We start from the raw sequence: 18,296 nt of genomic DNA, 5'->3' as shown, positions 1-18,296 counted from the left end.
GTATTATTGAGAGACTCACTCACACAAGAGATATATTATTTATAAGAATAACAATTTGCAATGGGAATGAGTAAAAACAATATTCATTGAAGAACCAAGAAATGTATAGAGTAAGAAGGCAGAGAAACAGAAGATAATGTTATGGATCACCTTACCTGTCTCTCTACACTAACACACCTTCCTTAACATAATATCGCACGGGAAGCTTAGACAAATCGCACATTTGGTAGGTCAATGGTCGTTTGAGTTCACCAGGGGTCAACTTGTGAAAACCATGTTTTGCACAATATTTAAACAAGGATATAGATGTCATATATTTAGTATGTTGATGTGTCACATTTAGTACAAGAAGCCTGTTGTTGATCGAGGAGTCAATGGTCATTTCATGACAGCCTGTGTCATTGTGAATTTACTGTTTGTCACATCACACTGCTTTTCACTGTATTTACTAAGATCAAGTATGTTGAACACCCTTACTATACATTACGTCAAATACATGAAAACTGTTCAATTTACATCATCGAAACCACAATGCATTTTTGCATCCTGGATTGCTTTGTAGACAACCTGACATATATAGCTTCAATTGATCGTTGTGTTAGCAAAGCTGTGTAAAGGCTACCGTAGTGTCTTCAAAATGGAATTCCCCCAGTTTTCACGAATGGACCTCTGAAGAAATATATACACTTCTAGTTCTGCGATTTCGATCAACTAGGCTGAGAGGGAGCGAAGGCTGCCGTGAAAACTACGCATAGGTACGGTTTCTGCTTATTGGAAATTATCCTTTGAAATTTTCAACAAATGCACAAAGGCAGCTATACGTAAATATTAAATCAAATTATTGCAAAAGAAAACAATGAACTAATAATATATGTTGGAAAACACTATTTTGGTAATGGTAGCCTAGGCCTAGTTAGTAGCATAGACCTAGGCAGCAGCAGTACTGTAGCTAGGCCTAACTGCAAAAGTGCAAACGTAGACAACTTTGTACCATAACATAAGCCTAGGCCATGCCCTAAGTGCAGTGCCGATGTCGTGGGTGAATAAACAACGATCTATTACCGACTCAAGTCAGACTTTAAACAAATCCACAATCTTCTATCCATTATTTGGTTAAAAAAAGTGTTTCTCAATAAAACTTTTTCAAAGAAGAAAGGAGGAGGTTCAGACCTTGTTTTCGAAGTTAAAGTACCACTTTCACTTTGTAAACTCAGAGCCAGAATGAAGCTGTGACAGTCCAAATATTCTTGTGTTTTTAGTCTTTGTAATATATGTGTTCAACCCCCACATTATGGGATACATCTGATGTGATTCACTCAAAGTGGGAGCATGATCATCGGATCAATAAATGTTGCAATGGTGCTTATATACCCTATCATTGGATGAAGAAGCAAGCTAATGTTGCTTAAATCACCCCATCATGGTTTCAATGAGGGTTGCTCCAGTGTCTATTTTCCCAATCATCGATTGAGTAAGTGATCTATTGCTGCTTATGTACCCCATCTTTGGTTAAATAAGGGTTGCTTATTTACCTTTTCATAGGTTAAGTTTTCCTGATGCAATGCTTATTCAGTCGACCGTCAAAACATAACAAGCATGGTATCAGGCCCGGTTCTAGGGGGTGGGGTGTAGGCTACATAACCTGCCCAATTTCAATTTCCCCATCCTAACATACCAAAACATGAAATTAGCCCAGCCTTAATTGCATGTCTTGACCTTGTTATAACACTAATTGTAGCCTAAATATGTATGCCCATAAAAGCGCACCATTTCATGTCTAAAGTGTTTTATTTTCTTTGGAGAACCTTATAATCCCCTACACTAGAGTCGACTTCAATGACCTCGCCATATGCCCACCAAGTGCTTTTCAAGTATGTTTGACAAAATATATTTGACTTTCTTTGGGTACGCTTTTTGGTCTGTTATACAATAAACTAAACTCAGATAGTATAATGCTGTTAATGCATCTGAACACTAGCAATTTGACTGTCTAGACTGGGATGCATAGATATTAATTCGTACCTCTATAATACTAGCGTAATGAATCTCTCAACTCATGGACTGTGATCGGGTGAATAAGCAAGCGCACCATGCTACTTCACCTGACCATCGGGTAAATAGCCACAACCTTTCACTCAAATAGTGCTGAAAGGATTTTAGTCACGTATGAAACAACCTTTTTTTCGACCAACCAAAGAGAAGTAAGAAGGGCCACATAAGGGTGTGGGCAGGTATGAGAAACATGTACATCTTTTACTTAGCCAGATACGAAGGGTGCTTATATTGTTCTGGAAAGTATCAATAAGTGAAAAATTGTGAATATTCAGATGTTTGACTCGGAAATATCACCATCGATCCATAGCCATTATTCAACATGGTTCGAGAGGCTTCATGTTGGATCTTAAACTGAGTAGCAGGATACAAAAAGAAAACTTGATCCGTAAGACAGTGGTTTCTGATGGAATCTAATAGATAATTTCTTCCCTGTCATACAGTGATTTGGCTCGCACATTTTTGTGTGTGTGTTGTTGTTTAGTTAACCCTGAGTCCATCGATTGCAATCAATCAGTCCATATGTACAGTAGTTTAATTGTATCAATAACTGGGGACATTTTAGGCCTTAGAGGTCTTAGCAAGCCTAGAGAAGTCACAACATGGCGCAGCAAATATCACTATCATTAATTGTCCATAGGGGACAGTTAAGGTCACCATCTAACAAACAGGTGAGGGAGCTAGCTGATTGGTTGGTTGCCTTACTTTTCTTGCACATATTAACGATCAATTAACATGTTAGGATTATAGGTGGTTTAATTACATGCACACACATATAGCTTCTTTTTTTTTCTTTTTTTTTAGCAGAGCACCATAGCTATGAATGCATTTTCCATTTCACAAGCACTTCAGTAGGGAATACACCAAGCAGGAACTGCATCTTCCTAAATATTGTGGACATTGGACTCTGATTGATATAATTTGAGCATGCTCCACACAATTGATAAATGGAATGGGAAATGAACATTACTGCATGTTATTATTATTTTTTTTTCTACAGGCATCTGAAACAGCTGATCCTACAATGGAGCAAACAGTAGAAGAATGTAAAGCGGGTTCCGATTCCGAAACACTTCAGGTATTAGTAATTTTTTTGATCTCCATAGCTATCAATACAGCTACAATTTCACAAGCACTTTAATGGCCTCTTCCTAAATATAGTTCACCAAGCAGGAACTGTGCCTTCCTGAATACTCTGGGCAATTGACTCTCATCTATACATCTTTAGCATGCTGCATAACCTTGATATTTAAGGAAATGTGAAATGAGCTTTTAGTACATGTTTACGATTATATTTTACAGCAGTCAGTAACAGCTGGACAAGAAGAGGACGAAGAAAATGGTTCAGCGTCCACTCCACCTATGGTAAATTGGTATAATTTTGTACCTTGGTTTTAGCTAGGTTAGAGAAATCACGACATGGTGCAGCAAGAATCACTGTCATGAACTGTCCATAGGGACAGTCAAGGTCACCATCTAACGAACAGGTGAGGGAGCTAGCTGAACTGTTGGTGGACTTCCTGTGCTTGCACATATTACATATATTGTATATTTTTTAGGCAGATCATGATAGCTGTGAATGCAGCTACAATTTCACAGGTGCTTCAGTAGTTTGGGTATACCAAGCAGGAACTATGTCTTCTTAAACAGCATTTTCCGTCAACCGCCTAAGTTATGTGTGGTATTCAGCTGTTAGTTCAAATTTATAGTTTGTAGCAGCGTTAGTGAACTTACCTTTGCTCACCAATGGGTAGTAGTTTCAAAATTATGTGTAGAGGCCTGTCTTTTACATTTATTTTCTGTATATCAGACAAAAGAACATACTTAAGGGATAGAAGTCTCATAATTAGCTAATAAGCTAAAACCTAAACTATCTTATGTCCATTTGAAACAACAGGGTGAAAGAACACCAGCAACTCCAATGACAACTCCAGGAGAATCAATCACAAATCCATCAGGATCAAACACAACTGCAGGAGAATCAGAAACAACTACAGGAGAACCAATGTCAACTATAGAAGAATCAACTGCAAATCCATCAGGATCAAACACAACTGCAGGAGAATCAGAAACAACTACAGGAGAACCAATGCCAAATACAGAAGAATTAACTGCAAATCCATCAGGATCAAACACAACTGCAGGAGAATCAGAGACAACTACAGGAACACCAATGCCAACTACAGAAGAATCTAACACAAATCCATCTGGATCAAACACAACTGTAGGAGAATCAGAAACAACTGTAGGAAAACCAATGCCAACTTCAGAAGAATCAACTGCAAATCCACCAGGACTAATGACAACAGTAGGAGAACCAGAAACAACTGAAGGAGAATCAGAGACAACTACAGGAAAACCAATGCCAACTTCAGAAGAATCTAACACAAATCCATCAGGATCAAACACAACTGTAGGAGAATCAGAGACAACTGTAAATGAACCAATGTCAACTACAGAAGAATCAACTGCAAACTCATCAGGATCAAACACAACTGCAGGAGAATCAGAAACAACTACAGGGGAACCAATGCCAACTACAGAAGAATCTAACACAAATCCATCTGGATCAAACACAACTGTAGGAGAATCAGAGACAACTGTAAATGAACCAATGTCAACTACAGAAGAATCAACTGCAAACTCATCAGGATCAAACACAACTGCAGGAGAATCAGAAACAACTACAGGGGAACCAATGTCAACTATAGAAGAATCAACTGCAAATCCACCAGGACTAATGACAACAGTAGGAGAACCAGAAACAACTGTAGGAGAACCAATGTCAACTACAGAAGAATTTAACACAAATCCATCTGGATCAAACACAACTGTAGGAGAATCAGAGACAACTGTAAATGAATCAATGCCAACTACAGAAGAATCAACTGCAAATCCATCAGGATCAAACACAACTGCAGGAAAACCAGAAACAACAGTAAGTAAATCTTACCTTACAGAAACATTTGGAAGAGACCCAGCAAGCTGCAATGAAAGGATGAAAGGTTTGTTATGTAACAAGAAGTTGGTTTATTTATGCATGTAATAATATTAACAGACTCATTGAGCAGTGTTGTGACAAGTCATCACACAATTTAACAAAATCTAAATCGGATTGGAAGTTTCTTGTGAAGGATCTCCTGTTGATAGACTACATTTTCTCAAGTACATAGCCAAACTGAATTATTGAAATTTTCTGTAATAACTTTTTATGTAATGAATGTAATTTCTTTCTGTTAATAAGAAATGTTTGTATTTTTTGATGAATTCTTTTTGATGATTTTTTCAAATTTCTATAATGATATTTGGTCAAGTCATGTCATCCTCAGTATTGGATGACTTGGTTGGACTTTGGTCATGAGTGGTATCTTTGTATTCAACTTTGGAGGTCTAAAATTTGATGAGGTCATCACAAATTGATGTTGATATTATTCAAAGTGCAACACCTCCAAGATGTCTTTGCAATATTTCAAATACAGTTGATGCATGCATTTGTTTTATTGGAACATGCTGAACATGATTTTTGTTTTCAAAAGCTAAGCAAAATCATGACAAGCTGCATTAAAGTCTGCAAATGTTTCTATGTTCCTTTTTATGTCACTGCAGTGTAATGGTTAACTTGGATTTTGGTCAATCTTGCCATTCTTTTCCTCAGCTTCCTAATATTGCTGTTGCTGTAAGTTCAAGTTTACAGTTTGCTGTGTAACTTTCAAAAAGAAATGTCAGCATTCCACCTACTTCAAAACCACTTCCATTCCAGATACATTGCTTCCACCTTTACATGTAAATGTACATGTACAATTACTTTACATGTACAAATATCCAGTCTAAATTTGTTGAAATTCATCAATGGCATACTCTTCCAAAGCAGGTACATTCCTTACACCTGATCTACTTTACATGTACAAATATCCAGCCTAAATTTGTTGAAATTGATCAATGACATAATCTTCCTTTATTTGAAGGATGGAGTAGAAGAGAAGGCGAAGGAGGAGCTAACCGTGAAACCAAAACCATCAGAACCAAAGAAGAAAACTGATAGTAAAATCTGGGTAATTATTTTGCTGTAAGCTCTTATGTAATGCTGAAAAAGAAATATTTGTACCATTTCTTTTTGTTATAATAAAATCTTTTCAGGTAAAATTATTGTTCTCTGATAGAGATTACAGTCCAGAAGCTGTCACAGTTTTAGATATTTCTTGGTCTGTTTTTCCACTTTGACCCTCCCCCACTACCCTTCTACCTGCGGACATCCATGGCAGAAGTAGTAGATGGCAAAGCTGCCTTCAAGAGATTTATGTTCTGGTTTACCCATTCAATTGGTATGAGCATATTTGGTGCACATGTTTTAAAAAGTGAACTTCCGACTCCTGTCCTGTTCTTAAAGATCACTACACAATAAAACTATTTTATGTTTTATTGCTGGGAGGGGAGTGGGGGCAGTGGATGTCTTGGGATGAAAATGTGGCCAAGGAAACTATAAAATACATTGGTGCCTGTATGCCTGCCACACTAAACAGCTGTGTCACAGTCATTGGGTTATGATTTTGTTCATAACATAGTAGCAGTGGAAGAATTGTGATTGTCACATAGACAAGACTGTAACCTGTAGTGTCAGTTGAGTGTAAAGAGTAAGTTGACCTGCTTTGTGCTCTAGTCTCTACTAGGGTTGCACTGGATTTGAAATTTCAAATTCTGCATGGATACCAAATTTGCTGTATTCAGTGAAAACTATCCAGCCTGAATTAGTACCATGGTGGAAGGAGGTGGGGGTGGAGAGGGGTGTAGGATAATTGATGAGATATACATATCCTTTCCTTTCTATCATTTTCTAATGTTACTCAGTGGGTGATGTTTAACAATGAGAACGTCCTTTAAATGACTTTTCACAAAGAATAACTAAGAACCCTACTGCATGTATGCTACTGCAGAGTAAAACTACACTAATACAGACTGCCATTCTAGAGGGCAAATCAACCATCACAAAGTAGTGAACGAAACCACAACTGTAAAGAATTGCACCTGGAAATTAGATAAGAAATACATAATATAAAGAAGCCTTACCCCAGACCATCAGTGCTGGAAGTGAATTAAAACCAAAAAAAATCAGATTTCTATGTTTGTGATGCATTATGTGGTAACGATGCGTTATAAGCCTCAGAAAAAAAAAATCCCAAAAGGATACCGGATTTGAAGAATTTGATAGGTCCAGCCGGGTTGAGGGAACTACATCTATGTCGTAGAAATATTATTTTGCATAATGGATAAATGACTAAAATCATATTAGGAAAAACAAAAACAAAATCTGCCCAATTGCCATCTTTCACAATGCTGTTCAAGAAATATCACCAACCGTGGAGAATTTGTATCACAGCCATACAGAAATGGCTTACTAGGATGTGGATTTATGTAAAAGATGTGGTATTAAAACTGAAAATAAATTTTGTGCCTTGAATCATCCTTTAAACATTTATAACTAACCGAGTGATTTTTTTGTACTGGTTAATGGAGGACAATGGATATGTAAAACTGTAGACTGCATCTACTTGATTTCAATCTATTATTTATCGGCAGCTGGTGTTTACGATACTCGTGCCTTTGGTTGGGGTCTTGCTGTGGCTGGTGTTCCGTACGGGTGAAGAAATTCCTGCAGCTGTTTGTAACTCTAAAGAAAGAGGAAATTGCCATGCGTACTTCATGGAAAATATTCAGCGTTTAAAGGAGAAGTACCCGGAACAGGAGGCTGACTCATGGGTAATGATGTATTCCGCTGCTTCTGTCCACGTAACTTCGGATTCCAGCACACTTGTCAGGCCCGTCACTCTCCTGGTTTACTCTACGATTCCTGACGAAACGGACAGGAAGTCGCAAATCCTGGACGATATCGGCGATGTTTACGACACAGTACTCTCCAGTGGCAATGGTAAAATCATCCTTAACGGCACAGAGCTAGCCGGCAAGGACGACGACGAAGTCCACAAGATAATAGCGGGAAATTTTGAAGAGGGCTTTCAATCGGGCAAAAAGGTTGCGGTGGTTCATAACTTCCATTTGCTGCCGTCGTGCTCGGTACTAGCTTTCCATAATTACTGCAATAATGAAGATGCACCTTACAAAGACGTCGCGATCATATTGTCTGTGAGAGGATCCGTAGAACCGAGGAAAGAACCAAGCCCAAAACACCTGGAGGACACAGTAGGAGCCATTTTGCACCAAAGATGGAGAGATTGTCCCGAGGATTTACCTCCTGGCAAAATCGATGCCGTTCTCAGTAGGATAGCCAACAATGTCTTGTTACTACGGTGATAATGGGGTGGCAAGTTGAAGCTGCTTATGCTGGATTAAAGATAATGAGTAATACAAAGAAGTTAGGTAACTTGCCAAGTGCATTTTATATTTGTGTATTTTTTTTTTTAGGCCAGTAGTACTGCCAATAATGTCTTTGTTAATTAAACAAATTGTAGTACTAGTGAAATAATCATTTCGTAAAGATATCTATTAATAGTACTTTTACGCAGTAGCGTTGTTTTAAAATATTTGCATCTTTAAAATCATGGGTTAATGTTTTAAAGAGAACTTTTGAATTGATTGTATATATTCTAATAGTTTTTCTTTTATAGTTCCTTTCCTGACTTTGTAAAAACTGTGTAAAGAAACAGATTAAACAAAATTTATGACTATAACTTTGGCAGTGTGGTTTTACATCTAGATTAAGACCATAAATAGCTGAAAACACAAAGTGCAATTTGTCAAGGTACGTATATATTGTAAAGCTGAACATTGAGTTTGAAAGAATTAAAAGTAATCATAATATCCACGATTTGGGTTACCTGGTAAAGAAATCAATGCTAAAATTGAAATGCCAGTGGCACTAAATATCATTTACTGTATAGGTTTGAATGTCATTAGTTACTGAATTATGAGGTTGTGGCCATCTTTAGCAACATGCTATGCATCGGTAATGTCACAAAGGGACCCGACCATTTCCTCGAAGATATTACATAACAAAATGGAATGGTTAGTAGCAGAAATCATGGAGGAACTTTGTCAAAATGCACATAGCTGTCTGATATAGGCAGGATGGTGCATTTATTTGTCTTGAACCAATTTCTGCTGTAAGCACCTGGTAGTTTTAACAACTCTTCTATGATCATCCAGCAACCTAGAATTGTTTTCAATCATCCATAGGTATCAATTAAGTAATTAAATAAGCGACACAGACTTTTTCGATTGGTATATGTCTTTTCTTTTTATTTGTTTCGATGAAATGATATTACATATTCATACCTCTCACAATGTATGTGATGTGTATTTTTCTGCTGACTCAGGTAAGAACTCAAGATTCATATTCAACTGACATCCTTCTTCATGTTATGTGAAGTTTTATGATGGTCAATAAAACTATGGAAGGCAAACGCTAATTAAGTTTCATGTATTTATCAGTCATATGAAATTTCCTTCAGATGTCTTCATTTTCATCTGATAATAATCGGAGAAGTTATCCAGAATAAGAAGTGTTGAGCATTGTTGATCACAGCCCAAGATGTGCGCTGGTGCATGTCCTGGTCGGATCATTACATTGCGTCCTTGGGCAAGGCACTCATTCTCAAATCTTCAGTCTCTGTACCAAGGGTATGAGTGGACACCTGCAAGGTTGTGGCTGCACTCTATGGGATGTCCCTTACGGGAGGGGCAAATGTGGCACACTATGGTGAACCAGGAGCGAATGTGAGTTGTTCACACTTGAATATGTGGATGTGACAAGTTACCAGTGACCCGGGCTTAAAGGTATGCTGTATTGGCCCAAATAGCTAGATATTCAAATATGGGTCACCTTTGTTCAAAATTCTTAAACTGTTTTTATTACAACCTGCGAGGAAATTTTCCTCAATGGGACATTCAGTCATCTTGTGTGTTCCTTAAATATGTCTGAGAACAATTGGAGAGTAAAAACCTCCAGGAAAGTACTTTTTGACAACTTGTAGCAATTATAGTGTGCTATAAATTTGGGGCCTATACTGACTACCTTTAACTGCTACTGTTGTTCAGATGTTTCAGGACTTGATACAAGACAACAAACCTTAAACATTAACGTTTTAAGTAAAAGATTGGCAATTATTCTGTGAACAATGTTAATCGAAAGGGGAAGCTCAAGCCATAATTGATGATACAAAAGGTATTGTTGCAATACATAATCCTAACAAAAAAGTTACCGAGTAACTTGTATAGTAAATAAATTTCTGAAGCCATCTATGGCGAGCATTAAAATATATGGTACTCTCTTTATACAATAGATGCCTTAAATGTGACTGAACTGCAAATCATCTCTATAGCGACAGGAAGCATGGATTAATATCAAATTGCCAAAAGAGTTTGAGGGGGAAAATGTGATCTCTTCCTCAGTTGAGCATAAGAAGTTGAATGAAGAAACCAGAAATACAAGGCAAACTTCATACCCATTACGCATGGCCTTACATGTAGTAGAATGTTTATATTTATATTATTCATCTCTCATTAAGGCTTTTCAAAGTTCAACCTAAATAGGTGTCTGTAAATTTCCTGTGATAGCCCTAAACCAGGGACAGGCTGCCGAACATAACATGAAAATCTTTGTCAAAAGAGTTTTGAGGGCAAAAAAGTAATAACTTCCTCATTTGATAGTACAAGAAGATGGAATGAAGACACCAAAAATGAAAGGCAAACTCGATGCTGGATTGGTTTTATAGTTTTATTTCCTGCTAACACGTGAACACCTCATGCAGAGTAAGTGTCAATTCTTGATTTCAAAACAAGAGTTCTGCTTTCATACCAATTTCAGGCACGAACCTACATATACCATAGTAGAATGTTGATATTATACTATCCATTCGTTACGGCTATTCAAAGATGAACCAAAATAGGTGGATACAAGAGTTCTGCTTTGATATCAATCAGGCATGAACCTGCATATATCATAGTAGAATGTTGATATTATACTATCCATTCATTACAGCTATTCAAAGATGAACCAAAATAGGTGGATGTGTGGTGTGCCACAACCACATGTGGTTCCTTTGACAGAACTAACATGTAACCCAACTTGACTGTTGTGACCCAATTTTTTATCTCCTTCAAGACATATATTAGTCATACAACTGATTCCCGCAGACTGAATGACTGATGAGGGTGCATTGAACAAATGTTTTACTGCTGACAACAAGTGCTTGTTGAGGTACCTTGCAAGATTACATCCAGCCAATCAGCAGGACTTTATATGCCTTGTTAGCCCGGCTGAAGCCAATGCAACTAAAAACTCTGGCCAAGTCTCGATCAGTCATAGCCTTTTGCATGCACCCACTGTCCGACTATCAAGGACTGTCCACATTAAAGAGTTTGGCCAAATTTAAACTGAGAAGAAAGGAGCAATCTACATAAGTAAATTTACAATAGTGAAAGGAAATTCAAATTGTTTTTGTTTTTGCTCCACCAGTGCAAGATTGTTTGAATAGTCTTAAACTGTTGTTGTACGTTATTAAACTCAAACTGTTCAATATCAATAAATTAAATACCTTAAAATGCATGTTAGTTTTTCCATTTCAAACAAACTTTATTGTGAAAAAAAGAAAGAAATACTACTTAAATGTTCAAAACATGGAATAATACAGTTTACACTTTTTGCTTTTTACAAGTGTTTCATTTGAAGGAATCATTTCTGAAGTAGTGGAGGGATCAAATTAAACAAAAAAAGAGATTGCAACTTGTTCTCATAATCCCTAAACTCATAAGAACTCAATATGGATTTAAGAATGGACACAGCAATGAAGGTTTGACTGTACAGAATGAACATTTTGCACCATTAGCTTACTATTTTATATTTTTTTTAAATCTTTTTCAAAAATAATTTTACCCTTTCTTTTCATACACATTGGGAGGCGGAGATGAGCCAAACGTGACAGGTGATGACACATGACAAGTATGGATTCAGTATACATCAGAAGGGAGTCTCATTTAATTTTCTAAAATGGCTAGAGAAAATCATGTGTTGTACCAGTTAGCCTGATAGAATCGACATCTTACTATATATCGATTTAGTGTTCTGGCCAGTAGGATGCTCAAACCTTAGGGCTAAAGGATAAGTATAACATACTGGGTGGCCCTTTTTAGAGGTGATATCAGTTATATAATATAACCCTGGCTACAGTCCACTTAGATGAAAGACAGTATTCCACCTCGGTAACAGTTCTCCCACCAGTATTAATTTTCACTCACAAAACTTGACTAATTTTAGACTAACTTCTGATAAATGATCTCCAAATGAATAAGAACTATGCAAACAGTCATAGATCTCCAAATTCCTGGGGTATTATGGATCAGGTGGGCAAGAAAAGGAAATGAAATGCTAGTATGTAACCAATCTTGATTGGTGGCATTGATTACTCAAAATGGAAAAAACAAATAAATCAGAACAGGGACCATACATCTGTTAGATTAGTTTGTCAGTTTACCAGAGACAGCGCACAGATGATCAAAAATTGCATTCTTTCAATAATGATATTTACATAACCATTTGAAGGTCATATGAAACTGAAATGTTTTCGGTCTTTGTTAACAATCGTCTTTCATTGTTTAAACTCTGCAACCAATAATAGATCTAAGTTTCCCTCTTGAAACTGAGGTAGGAAAGGTCAAACCATCTGCTGACTCGGTGACCCTGCGTGAGACATCACTGCTTTCTTTGTCCTCTGATACCACGGACCGATCGTGGTCTCTCTCACCGTATCATTGAAGGCGTCCAGACCCTCGATGGAGCTTAACACACCATATACAGCCTGTCGAGAAGATTAAACGTACCATTGGTGGTATTAAAAGGTAACAAGTACAGGAGCTCTGGGTAACTTAATGGTCAATACATCATTTGAAGTCTCAATCTTTAGAAAACAAATATCACTGGGCAACAAATATAAGAAAATAAAAAATATAAAAAATGATAAGAAAATCTTGGTCCAATGAATCTGGTTGTTTTGTCCTATTCAGAGCAACTCCAAATATATTTTGATCATATTGAAGGGTAACTTAGGATAGTCCAGCTTAGTCTTGATGTGTCATACCCACTGCCCCCCCCCCCCCCCCCAGCACAGTATACATTTTTGGCCTCCTTATCCTGATGAAACAATTTGTCAATGCAAATGACTGGCTCAAGAATCCATTGCCTGGGGAGGTTTGAAACCTACTACTTTGTGAGAGGAATCTCTAACCATGCATTCAACCATCAAATGTCAGAAGCAAGTTCAGGAGAAATTTCCACTCAAGAATACCAGGGTGGGTAGAAATGGAAACAGTACAGACTCTGTGAATAATATATCCATTTATTGCATGGCAAAATACTTTGCAAAATAGTCAAGTTACTATACAAGTGGCAAAATGTATAGCAGTTTCTGTGCATAGCACAGCAAAGCACATTATTTGATTACAGACAAAATTCAGAGCCTTCAAGACTGCTACACAAACTTTGAAAACTAAATTATTTCCTGAGACTAATGCTCAGTTATATGTTCTCGGCAGATATCCACCAGGGAATTTTCCAGAAGGTTCGTAACTTCTTGATTAGTTAAAACCTCCAGTATATCTTTATTCTCCTAACCCATTGAAAGTTCCATTATTCTCACCAGATCTGCCAGATTTGGTTGAGCACCTCCCATAAACTCTCTATCACCAACTGCTGCCATCCACTCTCGGCTAGCATCATACAAAGATTGGCGGACATCTTCTTTCAGATTGTACCTGCAGACAGAGAATGAAAGACCCGGGTAAACTTGGTACTGTAGCTGGTGGAAGTGCAAACACTAGTTGTACAGGGGAAAGGGAGAAAAATAATTTTGCAAGTTTGGGAGAAAACTTTGATCTGAATAAAGCATCTAGCGCCTCTTTCGTCATAATATGCAGATCTGTCTTGAAAGCTTAGATTCAGGCATTTTCTTAAGAAATCTGCTGGTGGTTGATGCTGATTGCTTTCACAAATATTCTACTCTACATGTTGAGGTCAACAATCCCATCCTCAGGTTCCATTGGGAAGATACGTTTTTTTTTTAATTTGGTGATATTTTTTAAATGAAAAGTTTAACCTTTTTTACATTCAATCACTAATATCTGTTGTTAAGCACATGATATTGAGATTGGATTTCAACAGATTTCAACTAACAGTGTTGAATCAATTTTTTATCAAGGTAAGTTTTAATTCCTCTGATATCCTTTTAATAAGTTGTGTTAGTTCAGGATGAATTCATGCATAGGGAAGGGAAGTGGTGAGGGAGACATTGTAAAGGATATTCTGTGGCGTTTTTGGGAATCTGTACTGTAGGCGAAAACCACATCATCATAGCATTTTGTTATAGCCTAAGGAACTTTAGCTGAAAATGGCTGTTTTTTTGTTATATTATTTGTCAATCATTTTATCCACAGCCAAGGAGAATATTTCTACAAAAAAAGATACATTTTGATGAATTCTAAGTACAGAGAACTTGAACACCTAGAAGCAAACATTCCAAATATATCAGGTTTCATGGATAAATCATCAAGAAGATTGTAAAAGCCTATCAGTAAAACTTTTGAAGAGCATTTGTCCAGATGACATCATAGACCCCATACTGTGATCCAACTTCCTGGAGTATTTGAAGGTTTAGCCAGTCAAAATAGTTTACATTCAATCAAACATATCTCGAGTTAGGGGAAAGATATTGAGATGAGGTTTTCAACTAGTAGTGTGGAGTATATTTCTCCTCAGTTTAAGTTCCACATTGTCAATGTTTATCACAAGAAAATCCTTTTCAATGTTCCCATAGCAAACTGAGAATATTGTTGTACCATTTCCTTTAAGTCCAATAATTTTGTTTTCATTCTTCTTCAACATTCTGTCTCCTGATTCATGTATAAGCACAGCAGCACAAACATGAAATTATTGTTCCAGACTTTTCCACCCCCTAAATGTCCCCCCCCCCTTCCCACCGTAGCACCAATGAGCACAGAGGAGCATACATACTGTGGTACACTGTCACGGTCATAACATTTCAATGAACATACTTTTTTTTTAGCTTGATGGACACAAAGTACATTCCAGCTGCCCCAAAGTATTTACTAAAGATCTTTTTGATGGCTCCATATTGGCTCATCTCAGAGATATAGTCAAAGGCCTGCAAAGCTTCACTTGGAGTTCGATAAATGTTTGGTGGAAGGTAATGGACCAGCACATCATCAACCCAATGACGCCATTGCTTTTCCTCCCTGATAAAAAAAAACAAAAGAAAAAGAAGAGAGACACATTTATTATACATTTATCATACTATGGGAGTTGCTACACCTACTTTCAGTAAGTACAAAACAATCTTAGGTTAAGGAATATGGAGATACTGTACCAGTATTTATTTTGCAACACTGCTACAATGTAATAAATTTTATCATCATGCTGATATTAAACTGTACTATATGTACTAGCTGTTTTATAATTGATGCAACATGCACATTATGTTGCAGCTAGAACTCCAAATGGATAAGAGACAAGAGGAGTAAGTGACAATTTAGTATATATAAGTGAATTGTAACTTTAGTTCATATAAATAGAACAATAATCAGCTGTTCAATCCAGTTTTAATGGTTCATAATTTATTATTTGTGTGTCAATCTTAACATTAAGAGTCTTACTTTTCCGCCTTTGATCTCCCAGGCTTGCCGAGCATGATGTCGTATCTATTTAAATATTCCACTTTTTCCCTTCCAAAGAGGCCTTTTTTTGGTGTGACAATCTTTGGATAATAGGTCACAATCTGTCCAAGATCTTTCTGGTCAGTTGACATCATTGTTGACAATGCGCTCACAATTACAGAAGAGTCATTCATTTGCTGAAAAGAAAATTCAGGGCTCCCTGTGAAGGATTACTTTACTTATAATTGAATGAAAGTATATGAAACTAACTAGCCACCCTAATGTATTTTTAACTGCATATGAAAACTTTGTTAACAGGATGTATTTTCTTGTAATCACAGAATTATACATTGGACAATTCAATACTATACAAAATGGCCAAATTGCTACCCAGGATAAATGTGGGAGTATTTGGCACTGCTAGGGTTTTTGGCACATAAGTTACATAACTGCAACCTGATTCTCATAAGGCTACAATTCATATCCTATACTGACCTATTTTATTATTTGATACCTTCTCTATACATTGCTATGGTAATTTTTTTTAGCCTAACCAACATCTAGACAAATCTTTCATCTGCAGTTTACAAAGTTTGTAGTGTTCACTTGATTTGAATTTTGGTCTGCTTATTATGGGAGATAAGGAAACTAGAACTTCGAAACTGTAGACTCTCTTCTCAATATATTGATGTGAGAATACACTTGATACATGACTATTTATAAATGCTAGAACTGTACTGTATGCAAAATCTGCTTGTTTAGAACATTTGACAGTAAATATGTTTAACAATAATAATTACAATAAGATGATAACAATTGGAAGTAATATGCATTCAAACTGATACAAACTAACCAAAGCTTCCAATGCCTTGCAAATTAGCTAGGTGACTTGCAGGGAGGAAATGGTGATTGTTGTTGATATCTTACTCTGGAGGTGCCTTTTTTGGACAACTTAAAAACATTTTTTTGCACAACAACTTAAAAGAAACTTGTTTATGAAGAGATGTTGGACGTTAGCTTTATAGATACCACTTAAAAGTTAGAGTTAACTTAAAGTTTAATAATATTCCTTTAATAATTGGTTACTAATTTATACCTAAATTAAAGCCTTTTCGTAACTTTGATGTGCTTAGCTTTCTTGCTGAAAAGCATTATTGTTATTGTACTGTATGATACAATTACCTATATCCCTTAAATGCTTGCTTGCAAATCTTACAAGTTACATAAGCAATTTATAAATGCCAATACTTACGATCGTGCTGCCTTTTGCATCCTCTTGAACCAGAATTGGAACTTTCCTATAATCGGAAAACTTTAATTCCTTGCGCATCACAGGTTCTACTTCCACAATATGATACTTGATGCCATAAAAATCCAAAAATGATCTCAATTTACAGCAAAATGGACAGACTTGATATTGATATAGTGTTAGCCTGAGCGTTGAGGCATCCTCGGAGGTATAGGCACGATGTGTGCTTTCGATAACATCACTCTCACAGGCTTTCTGTACATTTCCTTCAGCACTTCCAAATCCAAACCCAAGACTATTCGCGCAAGTGATCCCACTTATAGCAACTCCACAAGCGACGGCTGCACGAAGACCAAACTTACCAGAGATTGACTTAAAATAAGTCCAAGTTTTTGAATGACGATGTAGGTTTGGTATTGAAGAAACATGTTGACGATGCAATAATTGTGTATGTTTTAGTACACCAGGGGAGCATTTGATAGGAACTAACCTAGGTAGAAGTTGTCCTGAACATGAGCTTAGTCTTTTCATGGAGGCTGCCATTTTGTTTTGCGTAACTTGCATGAACAAGTGCACGTGCGCAGAATAAAAATAATTCTGCATCCTGGCTTGTGCGAGATGTCTACATCACATGCATATTATTATAAGGGGGGAGGTGTTGAAATTCAAAATTTCCCCTACTGATGATTTGTGATATCATTATACTCTATTTGTTTTACTACAAGTAAGAAAAGTACAAACTATGGAGGTCACGTGACATTCTGTCAGTCGCTGCTAATAAGTTGTATATGCCTTCGTCAGATCCAAGTGATATGCGTTGTTTGTATAACATAAGAACACAAAACGAATATTAACGGTAAATTTTAGAATGAGATATTTAGTTTGAATTATAGATAAGTTAAGTCGAAATTTATTTTCTCTCGCTTCAATTGTGTCAGAACAGGATTGATCTGCATCGACCCTGGCCATAGGCGTAGGAGGCGGGGGGCTGGGGGGGGGGGGGGGCTGGGGGGGCTGCAGACCCCCCAACCAAAATTTTTGGTGAAAATTCGGGCAATATGCTGAGAATTTTTCGGGCACCTACTGAAAGAAGAATAACTTGCAATGTGTTTTTCATTTTTTGGGGGGTGAAAATTCGGGCAATATGCTAAGAATTTTTCGGGCACCTACGGAAAGAAGAATAATTTGCAATGTGTTTTCAATGGTTAAACTGATATTATTTTTATCGTTATTATTGTAACGACTTCCCCAATAATTATAACCAATATGGAAGGGTAATAACAGGGAAAATAAAACCAATATTTTTCGCGCGCTTCGCGCG

General features: G+C 36.9%; 2 protein-coding genes across 6 annotated transcripts; one reads left to right on the top strand and one right to left on the bottom strand.

The window, feature by feature from the left end:
- Nucleotides 1–675: 675 nt before the first annotated feature.
- Nucleotides 676–9,473, top strand: LOC139963473 (uncharacterized). 5 transcript variants are annotated; one of them, XM_071964272.1, is made up of 7 exons: nucleotides 676–755; nucleotides 3,053–3,130; nucleotides 3,355–3,417; nucleotides 3,950–4,869; nucleotides 4,954–4,990; nucleotides 6,018–6,104; nucleotides 7,627–9,473. In XM_071964272.1, exons 2-7 carry the CDS (start codon nucleotides 3,077–3,079, stop codon nucleotides 8,356–8,358), a joined length of 1,893 nt encoding a protein of 630 aa, XP_071820373.1. In that variant the 5' UTR covers nucleotides 676–755; nucleotides 3,053–3,076; the 3' UTR covers nucleotides 8,359–9,473. The 5 variants fall into 5 exon arrangements, with proteins under 5 accessions (XP_071820373.1, XP_071820370.1, XP_071820372.1 ...); XM_071964269.1 differs by having other exon boundaries at nucleotides 3,950–4,990; XM_071964270.1 differs by having other exon boundaries at nucleotides 721–755; nucleotides 3,358–3,417; nucleotides 3,950–4,990.
- Nucleotides 9,434–17,547, bottom strand: LOC139963474 (prostaglandin E synthase 2-like). Its single transcript, XM_071964275.1, has 5 exons — nucleotides 16,979–17,547; nucleotides 15,727–15,923; nucleotides 15,109–15,309; nucleotides 13,698–13,812; nucleotides 9,434–12,860 (listed from the first exon to the last, which is right to left on the bottom strand). Exons 1-5 carry the CDS (start codon nucleotides 17,537–17,539, stop codon nucleotides 12,717–12,719), a joined length of 1,218 nt encoding a protein of 405 aa, XP_071820376.1. The 5' UTR covers nucleotides 17,540–17,547; the 3' UTR covers nucleotides 9,434–12,716.
- Between the last annotated feature and the right edge of the window lie 749 nt (nucleotides 17,548–18,296).

Source organism: Apostichopus japonicus, chromosome 22 (genome assembly GCF_037975245.1).
Source record: "Apostichopus japonicus isolate 1M-3 chromosome 22, ASM3797524v1, whole genome shotgun sequence".
Lineage (NCBI taxonomy): Eukaryota > Metazoa > Echinodermata > Holothuroidea > Aspidochirotida > Stichopodidae > Apostichopus > Apostichopus japonicus.
The sequence above is the reverse complement of the archived record's forward strand: the minus strand, read 5'-3'. Positions and strand labels throughout refer to the sequence as shown.

Bases quoted from the DNA above. Each gene is read 5' to 3' on its own strand.
- LOC139963473 (XM_071964269.1), top strand. From the start codon at position 3,077: ATGGAGCAAACAGTAGAAGAATGTAAAGCGGGTTCCGATTCCGAAACA. The intron at 3,131-3,354 runs GTATTAGTAATT...TATATTTTACAG, and splicing joins CCGATTCCGAAACACTTCAG to CAGTCAGTAACAGCTGGACA. The intron at 3,418-3,949 runs GTAAATTGGTAT...TTGAAACAACAG, and splicing joins CAGCGTCCACTCCACCTATG to GGTGAAAGAACACCAGCAAC.
- LOC139963474 (XM_071964275.1), bottom strand. From the start codon at position 17,539: ATGCAAGTTACGCAAAACAAAATGGCAGCCTCCATGAAAAGACTAAGC. The intron at 13,813-15,108 runs GTATGTTCATTG...CTCTGTCTGCAG, and splicing joins TCCATCAAGCTAAAAAAAAA to GTACAATCTGAAAGAAGATG. The intron at 12,861-13,697 runs GTGAGAATAATG...TCTTCTCGACAG, and splicing joins AACCAAATCTGGCAGATCTG to GCTGTATATGGTGTGTTAAG.